General features: G+C 36.7%; 1 protein-coding gene across 5 annotated transcripts in view; it reads left to right on the top strand.

Annotated features, from left to right (window-relative positions):
* RNF217 (ring finger protein 217) overlaps positions 1-16643 on the top strand; it is a 155214-nt gene that overhangs the window by 91279 nt on the left and 47292 nt on the right. For 3 of the 5 annotated variants that reach the window (XR_010322855.1, XR_010322854.1, XM_064290429.1), the window contains exon 2: positions 10012-10245. Coding sequence is in view for 3 of the 5 variants with exons in the window: in XM_064290429.1 (XP_064146499.1) it covers positions 10012-10245 (234 nt within the window). In the remaining 2 variants the exon portion in view is untranslated. Of the gene's footprint in view, positions 1-10011; positions 10246-16453; positions 16570-16643 lie in introns of all 5 variants that reach the window. The other 2 variants (XM_064290434.1, XM_064290445.1) reach the window with 1 other exon arrangement.

Raw genomic sequence — 16643 nt, forward strand, 5'->3', positions numbered from 1 at the left:
TTATGATTGTAGATTTGTCTATTTTTCCTTATACTTACGTGAATTTTTGCCTTCCATGTTTTAGAGTTATGTTATTAAGTATATACCAATTTAGGATTATTCTCTCTTCCTGTGGATTCACTCCCTTACAATTAAGAAAATTTTACTGTTTTTCTTTCATAATGCTTTTAGTCTTGAAATCTACTTTGATATGAGTATTGTTACAAAAGTTTATTTTGTTTGTCCATAGTTATCTATTTAAACTCTTTTTATCCGTCTTTCTGTATCTTTATATTTAAAGTATGTCTTTTATAAGCAGCAAAGAGTGATATTTTTATGACCAGTTGGACAGTATTATTTTTTTTAATTGAAATTTTTGGTACATTTACATGAAATCTAATGACTTACAGATTTGATTTTAAATCTACCAGCTCGCTGTTTCCTGTTTGTTGCACTTGTTCTACATATTCCTTTTTTGCTCATTTCTTGCCTTTATTTGGATTAGTTTTATGTTTTTATTATTCTATTTTTCGTTCTCTAAGCTTACTAGATTTTGTTATTCTTCTAGCGGTTACCCTAGAGATTGCAGCATGCAGTATGCACCTTTCATTTATTAAAGCCAACTCGATGACAACTAACAACAGTATGAACTAGTACTTTATCTATGTGATGATAGCTCAGAGATACTAACACTCTTTATTCCCTACCTGTCCTTTTGTGTAATTGATGTGCATTTAATAGAGATATTAAATTTTATCATTATTTGTATATTATTCATATTTATTTAGATTTACTCACATACCCATTTCATTGCTCTTTCTTCCTTTTGACATCCCCAAACTGCCATCTAGAGTTGTTTTCTTTCTATCTAAATTACACCCTTTTTGTTTTTTTTTTAGTGTATCTGTTGTTGGTATGTTAGCTTTGTTATCTTTTTAACTGAGAATGTCATCACTTTGCCTTCATTTTGAAGAGTACTTTTACTGTGTATATAGTTCCACGTTGGAAGCTATACTTACTCTTCCAGCACTCTGAGAATAACATTTTATTATCTTCTGCTGTCCACTATTTATGTTGAGAAGTCATATATGTGTTTTACTGGTGGTCTTTTGAAGAGAATGTGTCTTTTTCTTCTGGCTGGTTCTAAGATATTCTCTTGGTGTTTGGTATTCAGCACTTTTATATAATGTGCCTAGGTGTGGTTTTCTTTGTATTCATATTGTTCGTGGTTGAGAGAATGTCTGGAATTAGGAGCTCGATGTTTTTCATCATTAAAAAAAATTTGAAGGCCTGTAGTACAGGTTTCTATAGTATTTTCTAAGTAAACAGAGAAGCATGTGATGTGTATTAGTGGAGCAGCCACTTTCCTATAATCACTGATGGGTAATGTTGTAGGAGAACCTGTGAATCTGATAATGAAGCTGTCGCTGTCGCTGTGGTGCTTCATAAGGGGTTAATATCAGCAAAATGTTTAGAACAGTGTTTGTCATGTAGTATATGCTGTGTACATTTTATGATTATAGTTATTGCTTTTCTCGTGTTATTATCATTCTCTCCTCTGCTGTATTAACATGTTCCATTTTCAGGAAAGAGGAAATCTGAAATCTCTTAGCATCGAGTGAGCCAAAGGCCAAGCAAGGCACCCTGTAAACTGCTTAAACACTTAACATTTAAACTTAAACACTAAACATTCAACACATAAAACAAAGATCGAAGTAAAAAACCATACATTTGATAAACTGAGTTTTGAGGCTCAAGGTTTATACTTTCTCTGTCCTTCTTTTTAAGGATTTAATTAATTAATCTGTACTTTTCCAGAACTCCCCCTTGCCTGAGTCACTAAATTACCTTTGAATTAAGTTCTCCCAGGTGGCACATTTACCATGTAGCTTAAGTGTTAAGTGGATAATAGTGTCTCTCATTTACACTCTTGGAGATTGTCTTAGAGTTAAGTAATTTTGTCTTACGAGAACGGACATGTTTTTGTTCAGCAGAGTCAGAGAGTACATTCCTCCATGGTATAAATGATGCCATTGGCATTGAACACAACAGGAATTAAAAAAAACCATTGTTTTAAATATAAGTACATATAATCTTATAAACAGACATTAGATGACATGTTTTTTGAAAATATTAACTTGATATTTTAAATAATTGTTATTTTGGCAAATATGATATGGCATCATGGTTGTATGTTTTAAAAAGTCTTCTTATTATTTTTTTAAGAACCGTGCTGAAATATATATGAATGAAATGACATGATGTCTGCTGTTTGCTTCAAAATAGTATGGTAGGGCAGTATATGTCAGGGCACAAGAGAAACAAGATTGGCCATGAGTTGATAAATGTTGAAGCCAGAGAGTGGGTGCTTAAAAAAAAAAGTACTTAGGAGTTCATAATTCCAATCTGCTAACTTTTGCATATGTTTGAAATTGTCCATAATAAAAAATTATAAAAACACTTTCTTGAATAAGTATTAAATAAATTAGTACCATCAAATTTCAAGTAGAAGAGGTTATCAACATTAATTTATTGCTATATTCTCAGATTCCTCAAAGGCAGGAATCATGTTTATATCCTGGATCTTTGTATTACCTGCCATACTGTGGGAACTCAGCATGTTTTTTTTAATGAATGAATTGTCTCTATACTTGTGACTGTAAAAGCTTTGTAGCAAATCATTGCCAGCAAATATCACATATCCATGTAAACTATATTTTATTAGAAACTTCTCAGTAAATAGCACTTACCAATTATCAGGTTATTTACATAAAAAACCTAGAATCATCTTTAATTTACCTATTTTATCTAGTCCATCACCAAGTCCCATTGGTTCATATCAGGCCACCTTTTGCTACCTAGTTGAGTCCTCTTTCGTCTGTTGCCTGGAAAACTGCAACAGCCAGATGCCACTAACAGGAAGAGCACTTACAATCCAGAGTGCCATTCTGATCCCCTCCTCCACATTTGTTTTTCCACAGTCCATTCTCCAGGAAGACTCTGAATGATTTTTTTAAAATGTAAATTAGGGCATAAACCCATTCAGTAATTCATATTGAAATTAGAATACAATTCAAACTCCTCATCACGGCCTACCAGGCTCAGTGTGAGTTGGCTCCTGCTGGCCTCTCCAACTTCATCTTATACTGTTCTTTCCTCACTTCGTATATGGTTCAGTCACTTCTATGCTTTGAACATAGGCATATCAGGCATCTTCTGCACAGGGCCATCATCCTTGTTTCTTTCTTCTGCCTGGAGTCTCTTCCAAGTTCTCTGCGTGACAGGCCCTTCTCCCAGCTCAAGTTCTTATCTGATATATAGTTTCTTCATAACACGAGTTATAATCTGTCTTGTTTATTTATTCTTTTACTTGTTTGTCATCCATTTCCCCCCAAGAGAAACCCTGTGTTTCCCTCTCCTTCCACCTCTCTGAAGTCTATCACAGGGTCTAACCCATAAAAACTACATTTCATTGAAATCTAAGACATGATCATTTATAGAATGTGCTATTATTTTATGTGCCAATGAGATAGTGAAACCCCTGCAAATTAAAGTACAGCACAAGGCTTAAGCACAGTTTCAACTTTTGAGATATTAAAATGTTTTTTAAAAAGCATATTGAATTGATGAAACATATCTTGTAGAATAAATATACTTTTCTTAATCATGATAGTTATTTGCTAGTGATCTTTCAAGGAAATTATTCTGAAAAAGATATTCACACAGAGGCCAAGAGACCATCTCTTCATCTTTGTGTAGACCATGAGTAATACTACATTATGAAAAAGGCGATATTATTAGTATGATGAAGTATGAGTAACTAAAAGGATTGTATGAGTAATTGTTCTAAATTGCCAATTACTGGCCTACCATCGAAGAGTCAAATTTTATAAGTTTTGAATGGGCTAGGAAACTTGAACTCTCAGCAGACACTTCAAGAGACTATTAATGAAGTTGTCCTGAAAGTACTAGATTCAGGTCCTATACTGCAAAAGGAAGTAAGACAGAGAAGGTGGGGACAGATAGACAGAGACTGGTAGAGTTAGGAGTGGGAAGACAAGGGAATATGTATCTCATTGCTTCTGTTTTTTTTTTTTTTTCCATAAAATATGAGGTAATTGGCTGAGAATGTAATGGAAGGGGAATATTAGAGCTTTTAGAAAGAATGCATGGAATAGTCAATGCAGAAAGCATGAAAACGAGAAATTGTGTTCTATGGAAATAGAATAGGTTTGTAGGCAGAGTTGAGAAACACTGAAGTAGACAAGGTATTGGTTAGATCTTGGGTAGTACTCCAATGTGGTGGGGTAATGAACATCCACAGCTGAGGGAGTAGTAACAAGATAACCTGCCCTCTTGAGCTGTCTTGGATTTTTCCGTTCCCTGAATGACTTTCCATTCTTTATAAAACCTGACTATTCCCAGGTGGGTGTGAGATTGCTGCCTCAGTTATTATCATTTATACAGTTAAAATAAGTAAACACTTAGGTGAGGAAAGCTAGATTCAAACACAGACCTGGGAGTCAAAAGTTCAGACTCTAATCACTTACATGTACTGCTCTTCAATAGAGCCACTTAAGGTGTCCCTAGTGAACTTCTTTTACGTGGAATAAATGTAAATTGTCATTCATGTGCTGAAAACTGGGTAGTTTTCTATGTTCTTTGGTTAAAAAAAGGGCTGACTCCTATGACAGCCCCATGGTTTACCCTCATGTTCTGGTTCCAGTACGTCTGTACAGCCCATCTTTCTATACTCAAACTTGTGGTCCAGTCTTACTGCTCATTTTATAGTCCTCCTAAAGGCTGGGATCTTTCAGTTAGGATATGAATCCTCAGGTTGTATTCAAGTTGATCCATTTGGGATATGGTAAAAAAATAAATATCTTTGTTCTAGAGCTCTCTTACGTCTAGGTCTTTGTCTATGTTGTATATATAGTCTGTCTGCCTGGAATCCTTCAGCATTGTTTGACAAAGTCCTACTAATCTTAAGATCTCAGTTGAAACTTCACTTCTTCTGAGAAGCCTCTTCTAGGCTCTCAGGTCTGAGGTTGCTGCTTACATCCTGTATTTCCTCTGTAAGGGGTGCTCACCACATTGTGTCATGATTGCCTCTTTACCGATAGACGCTCGTGAAGCTTCAGTGCCTGACCTAGTCCCTGACTCAGAATCAGACTTGATAAATTTGGACAGAATGTTAAAATACCAAACACATATTAATTTTTTAAATGTTGAAAGTTATATACTTCACTAAGCCAGTTCCTATGTTACACAGGTTTTGAGAAAAACTATTTAAAAATCTTCTGTGGATTTCTGTCTTGGGCTGTAACTTAAAATAATGTTTCTAAAATTATAATTTGCGTTATAATAAAATCATAACACTGTAAAATGATAAATAATAAAATCTGTAACAGTAGGAGACTCATCAAAAAAGGTTGAAAACATATGGACAGATATTTAAAAACCACTGGATCATATTTGTACAATGTTGTTATTGTTAGGTGACATGAAGTCCGTTCCAAGTCCTAGTGAACCAAAGTACAACAGAAGGAAATACTGACCAGCCCTGCACCATCTTTGCAATCACTGTTACGTTTGAGCACATTATTGCAGCCACTGTGTCAATCCATCTCATTGAGGATCCCCCTCTTTTTTGCTGACCGTCCACTTTACCAAGCATGATGTCCTTCTTAGGGGACTGGTGTCCCTCCTGATAACATGTCCAAAGTATGTGGGATGAAGTCTTACCATCTTGCTTCTAAGAAGCATTCTGGCTGTACTTCTTCCAAGACAGATTTGTTCATTCTTCTGGAAGTCCATCATATATTCAGTATTTTTCACGAACACCATAATTCAAAGACATCAACTCTTCTTTGGTCTTCCTTATTCAGTGTCCAGCTTTTGTGTGCATACAAGCCGATTGAAAACAGCATGCCTTGGTTCAGGTGCACCTTAGTCCTTAAGGTGACATCTTTGCTTTTCCCACTTTGAAGAGGACTTTTGCAGCAGATTTGCCTAATGCAGTATGCCATTCGAAATTAACTGCGGTTTCCATGGGCATTGATTGTAGATCCAAGTAAAATGAAACCCTTGACAATATCAATCATTTCTCCATTTATCATGATGTTGCTTATTGGTCTAGTTTTGGGGGTTTTTGTTTTCATTATGTTGAGGTGTAATCTATACTGAAGGCTGTGGTTTTTGATCTTCTTCAATAAGTGCTTCCAGTCCTGTTCACTTTCAGTAAGCAAGGTTGTGTCATCTACATATCACAAATTGTTAATGAGTCTTCCTCCAATCCTGATGCCCTATTCTTCTTCATATAGTCCAGCTTCTTGGATTAGTTACTCAGTATACAGATTGAGTAAGTATGGTGAAAGAATACAACCCTGACACACACCTTTCCTGATTTTAAACCATACAATATCTCCTTGTTCTGTTTAAACGACTGCCTCTTGGTCTTTGCATAGGTTCCTCATGAGCAAAATTAAGTGTTCAGGAATTCCCGTTCTTTACAATGTTACCCATAATTTGTTATGATCTACACAGTCAAATGCATTTACATAGTCAATAAATCACAGGTAAACATCTTTCTGGTATTCTGTCTTTCAGCCAATATCCATCTAACATCAGCCGTGATATCCATTGTTCCACATCCTTTTATAACTCTGGCTTGAATTTCTGGCAGTTCCCTGTCAATATACTGCTGTAGCCATTTTTGAATTGTCTTCAGCAGAATTTTATTTGTGTGTGATATTAATGATACTGTTCAATAATTTCTGCATTCTGTTGGACCACCTTTTGGAAGAAGCACAAATATTGATCTCTTCCAGTTGGTTGACTAGGTAGCTATCTTCCAGATTTCTTGGCATAGACGAGTGAGTGCTTCCAGCATTGCATTAGTCTATTGAAACATCTCAATTGGTATTCCATCAATTCCTGGAGCCTTGTTTTTTTGCCAATGTCTTTAGTGAAGTTTGGACTTCTTCCTTCAGTGCCATTGGTTCTTGATCATATCCTGCCTTCTGAAATGGATGAACCAGTTCTTTTCGGTACTGTGATTCTGTATTCCTTCCATCTTCCTTTGATGCTTTCTACATCATTCAGTATTTTCTCTGTAGAATCCTTCAATATTGCAACTTGAGGCTTGAATTTTTTCTTTAGTTCTTTTAGCTTCAGAAATGCTGAACACGTTCTTCTCTTTTGGTTTTCTAACTCCAGGTCTTCACACATTTCATTACAATATTTTACTTTGTCTTCTGGAGCTGACCTTTTATATCTTCTATTCAGCTCTTTAACGTCATTATTTCTTCCTTTCTCTTTAGCTGCTCTGCGTTCAAGAGCAAGTTTCAGAGTCTCTTCCGACATCTATTTTGGTCTTTTCATTCTTTTTTGTCTTTGTTTTCTTCATGTATGATGTCCTTGATGTCATCCCACAACTTGTCTTCAGTCATTAGTGTTCAGTGCGTCAAATCTGTTCTTAAGATGGTCTCTAAATTCAGGTGAGATGTACTCAAGCTTGTACTTTGGCTCTGGTGGACTTGTTTTAATTTTCTGCAGCTTCACCTTGAACTTGCATATGAACAGCTGAGGATCTATTCCGTAGTCAGGCCCTGGCCTTATTCTGACTGATGATATTGAGCTGCTCCATCATCTCTTTCCCTAGATGTAGTCGATTTGATTCCTGTGTTTTCCAGCCAGTGCAGTCCATGTGTATAGTCATCATTCATGTTGTTGGAAAAAGGTATTTGCAAGGAATAAGTCTTTGATCTTTGCAAAATTCTATCGTGTGATCTCCAGCATCACTTATGTTACCAAGGTCATATGTTCCAACTATGGTTTCTCCTTTTTGGTTTCCAACTTTCACATTTCAGCTACCAAGAATTATCAATGCATCTTGATGGCATATTTATCAATTTCAGGCTGCAGAAGTTGGTAAAGATCTTCAGTATCTTCATCTCTGGCTTTAATGGTTGGTGTGTAAATTTGTATAGTAGTCATCTTAACTAGTTATCCTTGTAGGCTTATGGATATTACCCCATCACAGAGAACATTGTACTTTAGGGTAGATCTTGAAATGTTCTTTTTGATGATGAATGCAATGTCATTTCTCTTCAATTTATTATTCCTGGCAAAGTAGACCATATGATTATCTGATTCAAAATGTCCAATACCAGTCCATTTTAGCTCACTAATGCCTAGGGTTTTGATCTTTATGCGTTCCATTTCATTTTTGATGACTTACAAACTAATGGTTGTTTGCAGCTATTTCTTTTCATTTGAATCGTGCCACGTTAGCACATGAAAGGTCCCAAAAGCTTGACACCATCTACGCATTAAGGTTGACTCTGCTTTGAGGAGGCAGCTCTTCCTAGTCTTGTTTTAAGTGCCTAACAACCTGAGGGACTCATCTTCTGGCACTCTATCAAACAGTGTTCCCCAGCTATTCATAAGGTTTTCACTGGCCTGTTATTTTAAAAGTAAGTCAACTGGTCCTTCTTTGTAGTCTTAGTCCGGAAGCTCCAATGAAACCTGCCAACCATGAATGCTGCCACTGGTATTTGAAATACCACTGGCATAGCTTCCAACAACACAGCAACACACAAGCTACCATAGTCCAACAAACTGACAGATGAGTGGTGGATTTTGTACAATAGTAGTATAAAATTATGTAGCAATTTGCACTTCCAACAGATAGATACTAATAGAGAGGTTTATGCAAAGAGAGACTTTATCATCTCATTATTAGTTTAGCTCATGCACTTTTCTGGTGTTAAACATCTCACTCCTATGCATCCTTCAGCCTGTAGCTTCTTAACTACCTTTTCAGGTTTGTGCCTGATAAATAGCAAATTTAATAGAAAAGTTCCTATGAGCTTAGTTTATTATTTTACTGTTCTTCATGATAATGTTTTTCTTTTCCCTGCCTGACTACCTTTTTTCCCATTCCTATCAGTCTTAACAGTGTGTTTTTCTTACTAAAGTGGAAGTGTTTTGTCTTCTTGGAAACATTAGACTCACTCAAGTGAAAAAGAAACCATTTATCATTGTTGCCATTTGGGCTTTTCAGTGCCTCTCATTGTTACATTAGGATGGACAAAAAAAAAATATATGATATCATGGATACAAAGAGTTATTGTTAGCTACTTATGAAAACTATTCTAAATTCAACTTTTTTCAAATTATTTTATTTTCTTCATCTTTTAAAATTCAGTTGTGTGTCCACAGTTGTGCTTTTCATTGTGATCTTTAACGCTAGCCACATCTAGAATCCCATACTAAATCAAACTGTAGCATTCTGATATATCATCTTCCCCCCACCCCCTTACTTTCAGTCTAGCTCTGTGGTCCTTTGAAGAAATTCATTTTGTAAGTTACCTCAGTAGTAGTGATGTCATGATAGGAATTTTTTTTTTTTTTTACACTTTTATGGTTGGTTTAACTTCCTTACTTGTTCATGTAATACTGTTGATAAAAGGAAAACTACTATATGTTCTTTTCATAGAAGGTCGGGGAAAATAGTCATTTCTTGGCAGTGATTTTCAAACTTCTGGATTCTTTACATATGTAGTTTGTAAAAATCACTTTTGTCCTTTTAAAGTAATAAAATGTGTGCAAATTTTAATGCTAAGGTACTCTGTCATAAGATTGAAAAATCTGAAACATCTTTTTATTTTAACTCTTCCTGTAGTTGGCAGGTTGTCGGAATGCTGTCTCACCCTGCGGTTTCCAGAAGGATGAGAGGATAATTTGCTTCTCTAGTGAGCTTGTGACTTAAGTCCATTTAAGTTCACAAATATAATGATCAGAGAAGGTTTAAACCCTCTATAAATTATTTTGAAAACATTATATAGTGATTAGTTATTATGGTATTAAAGCAATTACCATTCATTACATCTTAGGAATCTTGGAAAATGACCAAATAATCCTTTCCTGTAATCACAAAATAAGCAATACTGTATGCAAAAAATAAATAAGGAATGTAATAAAAGCAATGACCTTTTTTTTCCCTCTCCCATCTTCTCTTTCATGCAGGTACAACTTGGCCAGGTAGAAATCAAATGCCCTATCACAGAATGTTTTGAATTCCTGGAAGAAACAACTGTTATCTATAACTTAACACATGAAGACTCCATCAAATATAAGTACTTCTTGGAACTCGGCCGTATTGATTCCAGCACCAAGCCATGTCCTCAGTGCAAGCACTTTACAACCTTCAAGAAAAAAGGACATATTCCCACCCCTTCCAGATCTGAAAGCAAATACAAAGTAAGCATGTTCACCAGAGTTGTGGGTTAGATGTCACAGGATGGGAGCAGCCAAATTAGGCCAACTTGTGGTGGGCATTAAATGGGCTTCCTTCCCTTACCGGAGCCTAAGGTGAGTATTCTTTGGCTATGATTCTGAATAAGTATGATTTGGGGAGGCTGATGATAAGAGAGTACTTCTGAAAATTTAGCAACCAAATTGAAAGTCTAGACTTGAGAGTAATAGTCGTTGTTATTACTAAATAAATACTAAAACTTTTTCTTCTCTTTTTTTAGTGTAAACATAACTCTTTTTCAGTCATCTTAATGTGAGTCTCCTGTGGTTCTGCCTTAATTAGTGAAAACAGTATAAAGTGTTATCGATTAATTTATTTAGCAAGCATAGAATGCCAGTATATGCTAGGCAGTGTGCTAAGTTTGGGGACACAGAGGCAAATGTGATGTAGTCTCTGCTCTGAAAAAGTCTATTGAAGGTGAGAGACATACCTTCTAAAATAGAGTTCGATATTTTTAGTCAAATGATAATAATAATACATACGGGGTGCTTTGGTAATGCTGAAGGAGGGTTAAGGGAAAGGGAGTCAGGAAAGGCCCATAGAGGAGGTGCAGTTCTCCAGGCAGATAAACAGCCAAGAGCATTCCAGAGCAAGAGATGACTAAGTGTTCAGGCCCAGAGGCTCAGGTCATGGCATGTGGTGAACAAGTGCTTTGCAGAGGTACCAGGGAGAAAGTGGGGGAGAGATAGCTGGTCAGGTAGATGAGAGGAGGTCATGTTGAGTCTTTTACACTATGCTTAGAAGCTTGGATTTAAATCTGTAGGCATTAGAGAAAGATCGTTCTAGCAGCATTGATAGAGGATGTCACAGGAGGACAAGACAGAAGGCAGGGAAACCAGGACGGCAACTATGGAAGTAAATCACTGATTCACAACCCTGGCTGTATATTAGAATCACCTGGAGAACTTTAAGAAACAACAGCGCCCGAGGCCCACCCCAGAACAGTCATCCTGGGTGGGGACCCTAAGCATTGCAAATTTTTTAGCCTCACGGTGACTCTAATACGCAGCAGAGTTGAAAACCATTGCAGTAAATGAAGCAGAAATGATGAGGCTGTGGCAGTGGTTTTCATCCTTGTCATTACAGCAAAATGGCAGGATAGAGTCGTTTCAAAAGTTGTTTGAAGGTATCTCCATTTAAGGTAAGTTTTTGCCCATGGTCTGTGTCTTGGGAGCCGTGGTTGCTACATTATTCTTCCTGTAGCTTTGAGGGGACCGTGGTTTAGCAAGTAGTTTCCTCTGCTGTTAAAGTGATGAGCTAGAGTACTTGCAGGTTAGTCAAAGCCTCTTAATGAATAGTTGGTCTTGGAAACTGCTTGACTCTCACATATACATATATTTTAATTTAAATTTACTATTTTGGTACAGGCATAACTCTTGAAGACATAACTATCAGGAAAAACTTTTGTGTGTGCGTAAAGAGTGTCATTTTTGAGGTTAAAAAATTGTGTAACTAAAATACACCCTAAAAGTGATTTTAAATGCTGAGTTAATATTAATAGAATACTTTTATTTGACTCTGAATATTCTGAGTTTATTTTGTTATTTTTGTCCCAACATATATATAATTGATATTAGCAGGAAATTACTAATTTTAAAAGGACCTGAAATTGTTCTTACAGAGAAGTGTTTAATCTACGACTTAGGATATTTGATTTTTTTCAAAGTTATGTTTAGAATTAGAATATATCTATGCATATATGTATGCATATGTGTGTATGTATGTACATGGGTGAGTGTGTGCTTGTGTGCATGTCTGTGTGTGTGTTTGCATATATAGAGACAGACAGAATCCCTTGGTAATGCAAACATTCAGCACTCTACTACTAGCTGAAAGGTCTGTGGTTCAAAACCACCCAGAGCTACTTCAGAAGACAGGCCTAATGATCTGCTTCTGGAAGGTCACAGACTTGAAAACCCTGTGGAGCAGTTCTACTTTGTACACATGAGGTCACCATGAGTTAAAATCAACTAGATGACAACTAACAACTATATATACACACACACACACACACACACACACACACACACATATATATATGTTGTTGTTAAGTGCCATCGAGTCGGTTCCAACCCATAGTGACGCTATATACAACAGAATGAAGCCTTGCCCGGTTTTGCACCATCCTCACAATCTTTGCTGTGCTTGAGCCCATTGTTGCAGCCACTCTGTCAAACCATCTCATTAAAGGTCTTCCTCTTTTTTGATGACCTTCCACTTTACAAAGCATGATATCTTCTCCAGGAACTGGTCCCTCCTGATAACTATCCAAAATACGGGAGACAAACTCTTGCTATCCTTGCTTCTAAGGAGCATTCTGGCTGTGCTTTTTCTAAGACATATTTGTTTGTTCTTCTGGCAATCCATAGTATATTCAGTATTCTTCACCAACACCATAATTCAAAGGCATCAATTCTTCTTCAGTCTTTCTTATTCATTGTCCAGCTTTCACATACATATGAGGCAATTGAAAACACCTTGGCTTGGGTCAGGTGCACCTTAGTCCCCAAAGTGACATCTTTGCCTTTCAAACCTTTAAAGCGGTCTTTGGCAGCAGATTTGTCCAATGCAATACATCATCTGATGTCTTGACGACTCATAGCGACCCTGTAAGATAGAGTAGAACTGCCCCACAGGGTTTCCAAGGAATGCCTGGTGGATTCAAATTGCCAGCCTTTTGGTTAGCAGCCATAGCTCTTAATCACTGTGCCACCACGGTTTATATATATATGTACATATAAAACCAAAAACAAACCAAAACAATTGCCGTTGAGCAGATTCCGACTCATAGCAACCTTATAGCACAGAGTAGAACAGAGTAGGGATTCCAAGGCTGTAATCTTTATGAGAGCAGACTGCCACATCCTTCTTCCCTGGAGCAGCTGGTTGAGTTCAGACTACTGACTTTTAGATAGCAACCTAGCACTTTAACCACCGTGCCACCAGGCTCCTTATATATACTCTTCAGAATTTGTAACATTTAACACATAGTATACACAATTGCCCATTGTGGTTGAGTCGATTCCAACTCATAGCAACCCCATAGGACAGAGTAGAGCTGCCCCCCGTAGGCTTTCCAAGGAACAGCTGGTAGATTCTAACTGCTGACCTTTCGGTTTGCAGCCATAGCTCTTAACCACTGTGCCACCAGAAGACAAACATCCTCGCAACTGGACCAGTAAGCAACATCATGATAAATGGAGAAAAGATTGAAGTTGTCAGGGATTTCATTTTACTTAGATTCACAATCAATGCCCATGAAAGCAGTGGTCAAGAAATGAAAGGATATGTTTCCTTGGGCCAATCTGCTGCCAAAGAGCTTTTTAAAGTGTTAAAACACAAGGGTGTCACTTTGAGAACTAAGGTGTGCCTGACCCAAGCCATGGTATTTACAGTCACCTCATATGCATTCAAAAGATAGACAATGAATAAGAAAGACCGAAGAAGAATTGATGCTTTTGAATTATGATGTTGGCAAAGAGTATTAAATATACCATGGACTGCCAGAAGAACAAACAAATCTGTCTTGAAAGAATTACAGCCAGAGTGCTCCTTAGAAGCAAGGATGGTGAGACTCTGTCTCATGTACTTTGAACATGTTATCAGGAGGGACCAGTCCCTGGAGAAGGACATCATACTTGGTAAAGTAGAGGGTCAGTAAAAAAGAGGAAGACACACCATGAGTTGGACTGCCACAGTGGCTGCAACAGTGGCCTCAAACACAGCAAAGATTGTGAAGATGGCGCAGGACTGGTCAGTGTTTCTTTCTGTTGTAGCATCCCTATGAGCCAGAACTGCCTCAACAGCACCTAGCAACAACAATAACAATATAGAATTGAATCAAAGTGGAAATAGTTGAGTAATTTAAATAATGTTCTTATGAAATGGGTATAAGGAGGATTTTTAAGATACACTTATAACATCACTGAAACATTATAGGTCTCTTTTATTCAACACCATCAAAATCATTTTATGATAAGCATAATTTATCATAATACAAAAGTATTAAGAGTAAAATATGGAAGAAATCAACAAATCTGAGATCCTATGTTTGTAGAATTTTGAATAAAACCAAGGGCTTTCTGATAACATTTCTCAAAGGTCAGACTTCCACAAAAATGTCTTTTCAGTTGGGCTGTAGGTATAAAGAAAAGTAGGTGACAAATGCCCCAAGATATCAAATCTAGTAAACCAATCTTTGCTTTTGATGAGCAAAAGAGAAGAAAATTTGCTATTGGGAGAGGGTAAATTCAGTACAAAAATAATGTTGCTATTGAAGCAGTTAAAATCGTTGGAAGGGGGTGAGGGACGGAAATCTCAGTATCATGAGACACTATTAAACAGCTTTCAGTCAAAATAAAGCATTTGGAGATGATGATTGTTGTTACTCCTTTTTGCTCTTGTAGACGAGATCTATAAGAGGTCTCCCTGTTCTATACTGTAAAAAGTTACAGGGATGATTCAAACAATTAATTATTTTTACTCCTTTTAATATATCAATTGATATAGCATTTTTGATCAATAAACTCCAAGCTCTCCTTATATCAACTACCTGATTTGTTTGTCAATACCTGTCTGGACATTACAGCTAAGGAGCGCACTGATATGGGTACTCCAGCAAAGCAACTTGATGTTCATAGTTGCAGGTGTAGTACCCTAAATGGAAGGTAATATCTTCATTCTTTATGGTGAACATTTGGTCTTTTCGTTTGCCGTACTTTTTTTTTTTAAGTCACTTTCCCGATAACAGAACGCACTTCCAGATAGTCTATCTTAACTTTAAGAGTATTGAATTCAAGTATTCAAATGCGATAAATTGAGCCACAAGGCAATGGAAACAGAAAAAGAAAGGTTGTTGCTAATGCCTAACATGGCAGAGCAATTTAACATCTTTTTATAATATCGTTTACAGCCTTAAGTGGGTTTTATATCTATTGTTAAAATCCTTGTAATATGTATTTTAATATTATTCTTCTTAGAGTCATCGAGTTACAGTATCTTGATCCAAGATGCCACTTTTTGAGCATTTATTATGGCTTCTGCTGTCAATTCAGAAGCACTTAATATAGCAGATTGGAGCACTAGTGGCATAGTAGTTAAGAGCTTGGCTGGGAACCACAAGGTTGGCAGTTTGAATCCACCAGCTGCTCCCTGGAAACCCTTTGGGGCAGTTCTACTCTGTCCTTCCTACAGGGTCCCTGTGAGTCAGAATCAACTCGACAGCAGCGGGTTTGGTTTTGGTTTTAATAAGAATAGGTTAAACTGGCTTGAAAATATCACAACTATTTTGTAACGGAAAATACCGTTGAGTGCTCCTTACATGAAGTTTGAAATCTAAAGTATCATATTCGGGAGTTTCATTTGTATAGGTTTTTTGAAACATCACTTGTTAAATCTTCTGTACTTTGCAAATGTTAAAAGAGTAAACAGGATATATCTAAAAGCAGTAACAAGTATGCTTAGATGCCAGTTTATCCTTCTAGGCCCTCACTTAACAACTCTTGTCTGTCAAAAGGTTGAGTAAATAGAGCTGTTCATATGTTCTGGAAGTCATCAAACTCATACTACATCAAATAGAACAAGTGCATTCCTGAATTGAGAGACTTCTGTTGAGACAACCTTGCGTTTGGTCAAGTCCAGACTTACTTTCTCATTCGTAATATTTCTGTCTTTATGTCCCTATAACTTTTGTCATAATGCCAAAAAGTTTTACCCTTCCATTTCTATAAGGTTGATTCCTATTTCCAGTTAGAAATCTAATTTCTTACCTAAACAGTTTCTATAATTTACTAATGCAACCCCAACGCTATATCAATATAGGAAACACATTAGTGGTGGAAAAATAAAAACGTTAAAGTTGTAGCTCTGGTGATATTCATGTGGTACTTGGAGACAGACACGTTAATAGCACCCATAGCTTGCCTCCATGCCAGTTATCACATCTGGGCTTTTTATGGTGTATTTGTGTTATCATTTGCTTAAAGTCTCTTTCCCACTGGCCTGTAGGAGGCCATCCCCAGGCTTGCTACACTCACTGCTGATAACATGTGTCAAGCACCATGTCTGGTAGAGAATACATTCAGAATAAATTTGTCAAAGGAACTATTCTATGGGTCAGTGAATAAATAATAATGTGTACTGTAATATATGTAGGTAGAAAATGCTGAGAACATAGAAGAAGAAAGGACAGGAGAGATTGAGAAAGCTTCAATGAAGAGAAAACACGTTAAACTAAGCCTTGAAATGTTGAATTTGCCAAGCTGGGAAAGGTGAGTCAGAGCTCTGGCTTAAAATTAGATTTACACTCTCCACTCTGAACCTGCCATATATCAATAGTTTCATA

This window comes from Loxodonta africana, chromosome 1, assembly GCF_030014295.1.
Source record: "Loxodonta africana isolate mLoxAfr1 chromosome 1, mLoxAfr1.hap2, whole genome shotgun sequence".
Lineage (NCBI taxonomy): Eukaryota > Metazoa > Chordata > Mammalia > Proboscidea > Elephantidae > Loxodonta > Loxodonta africana.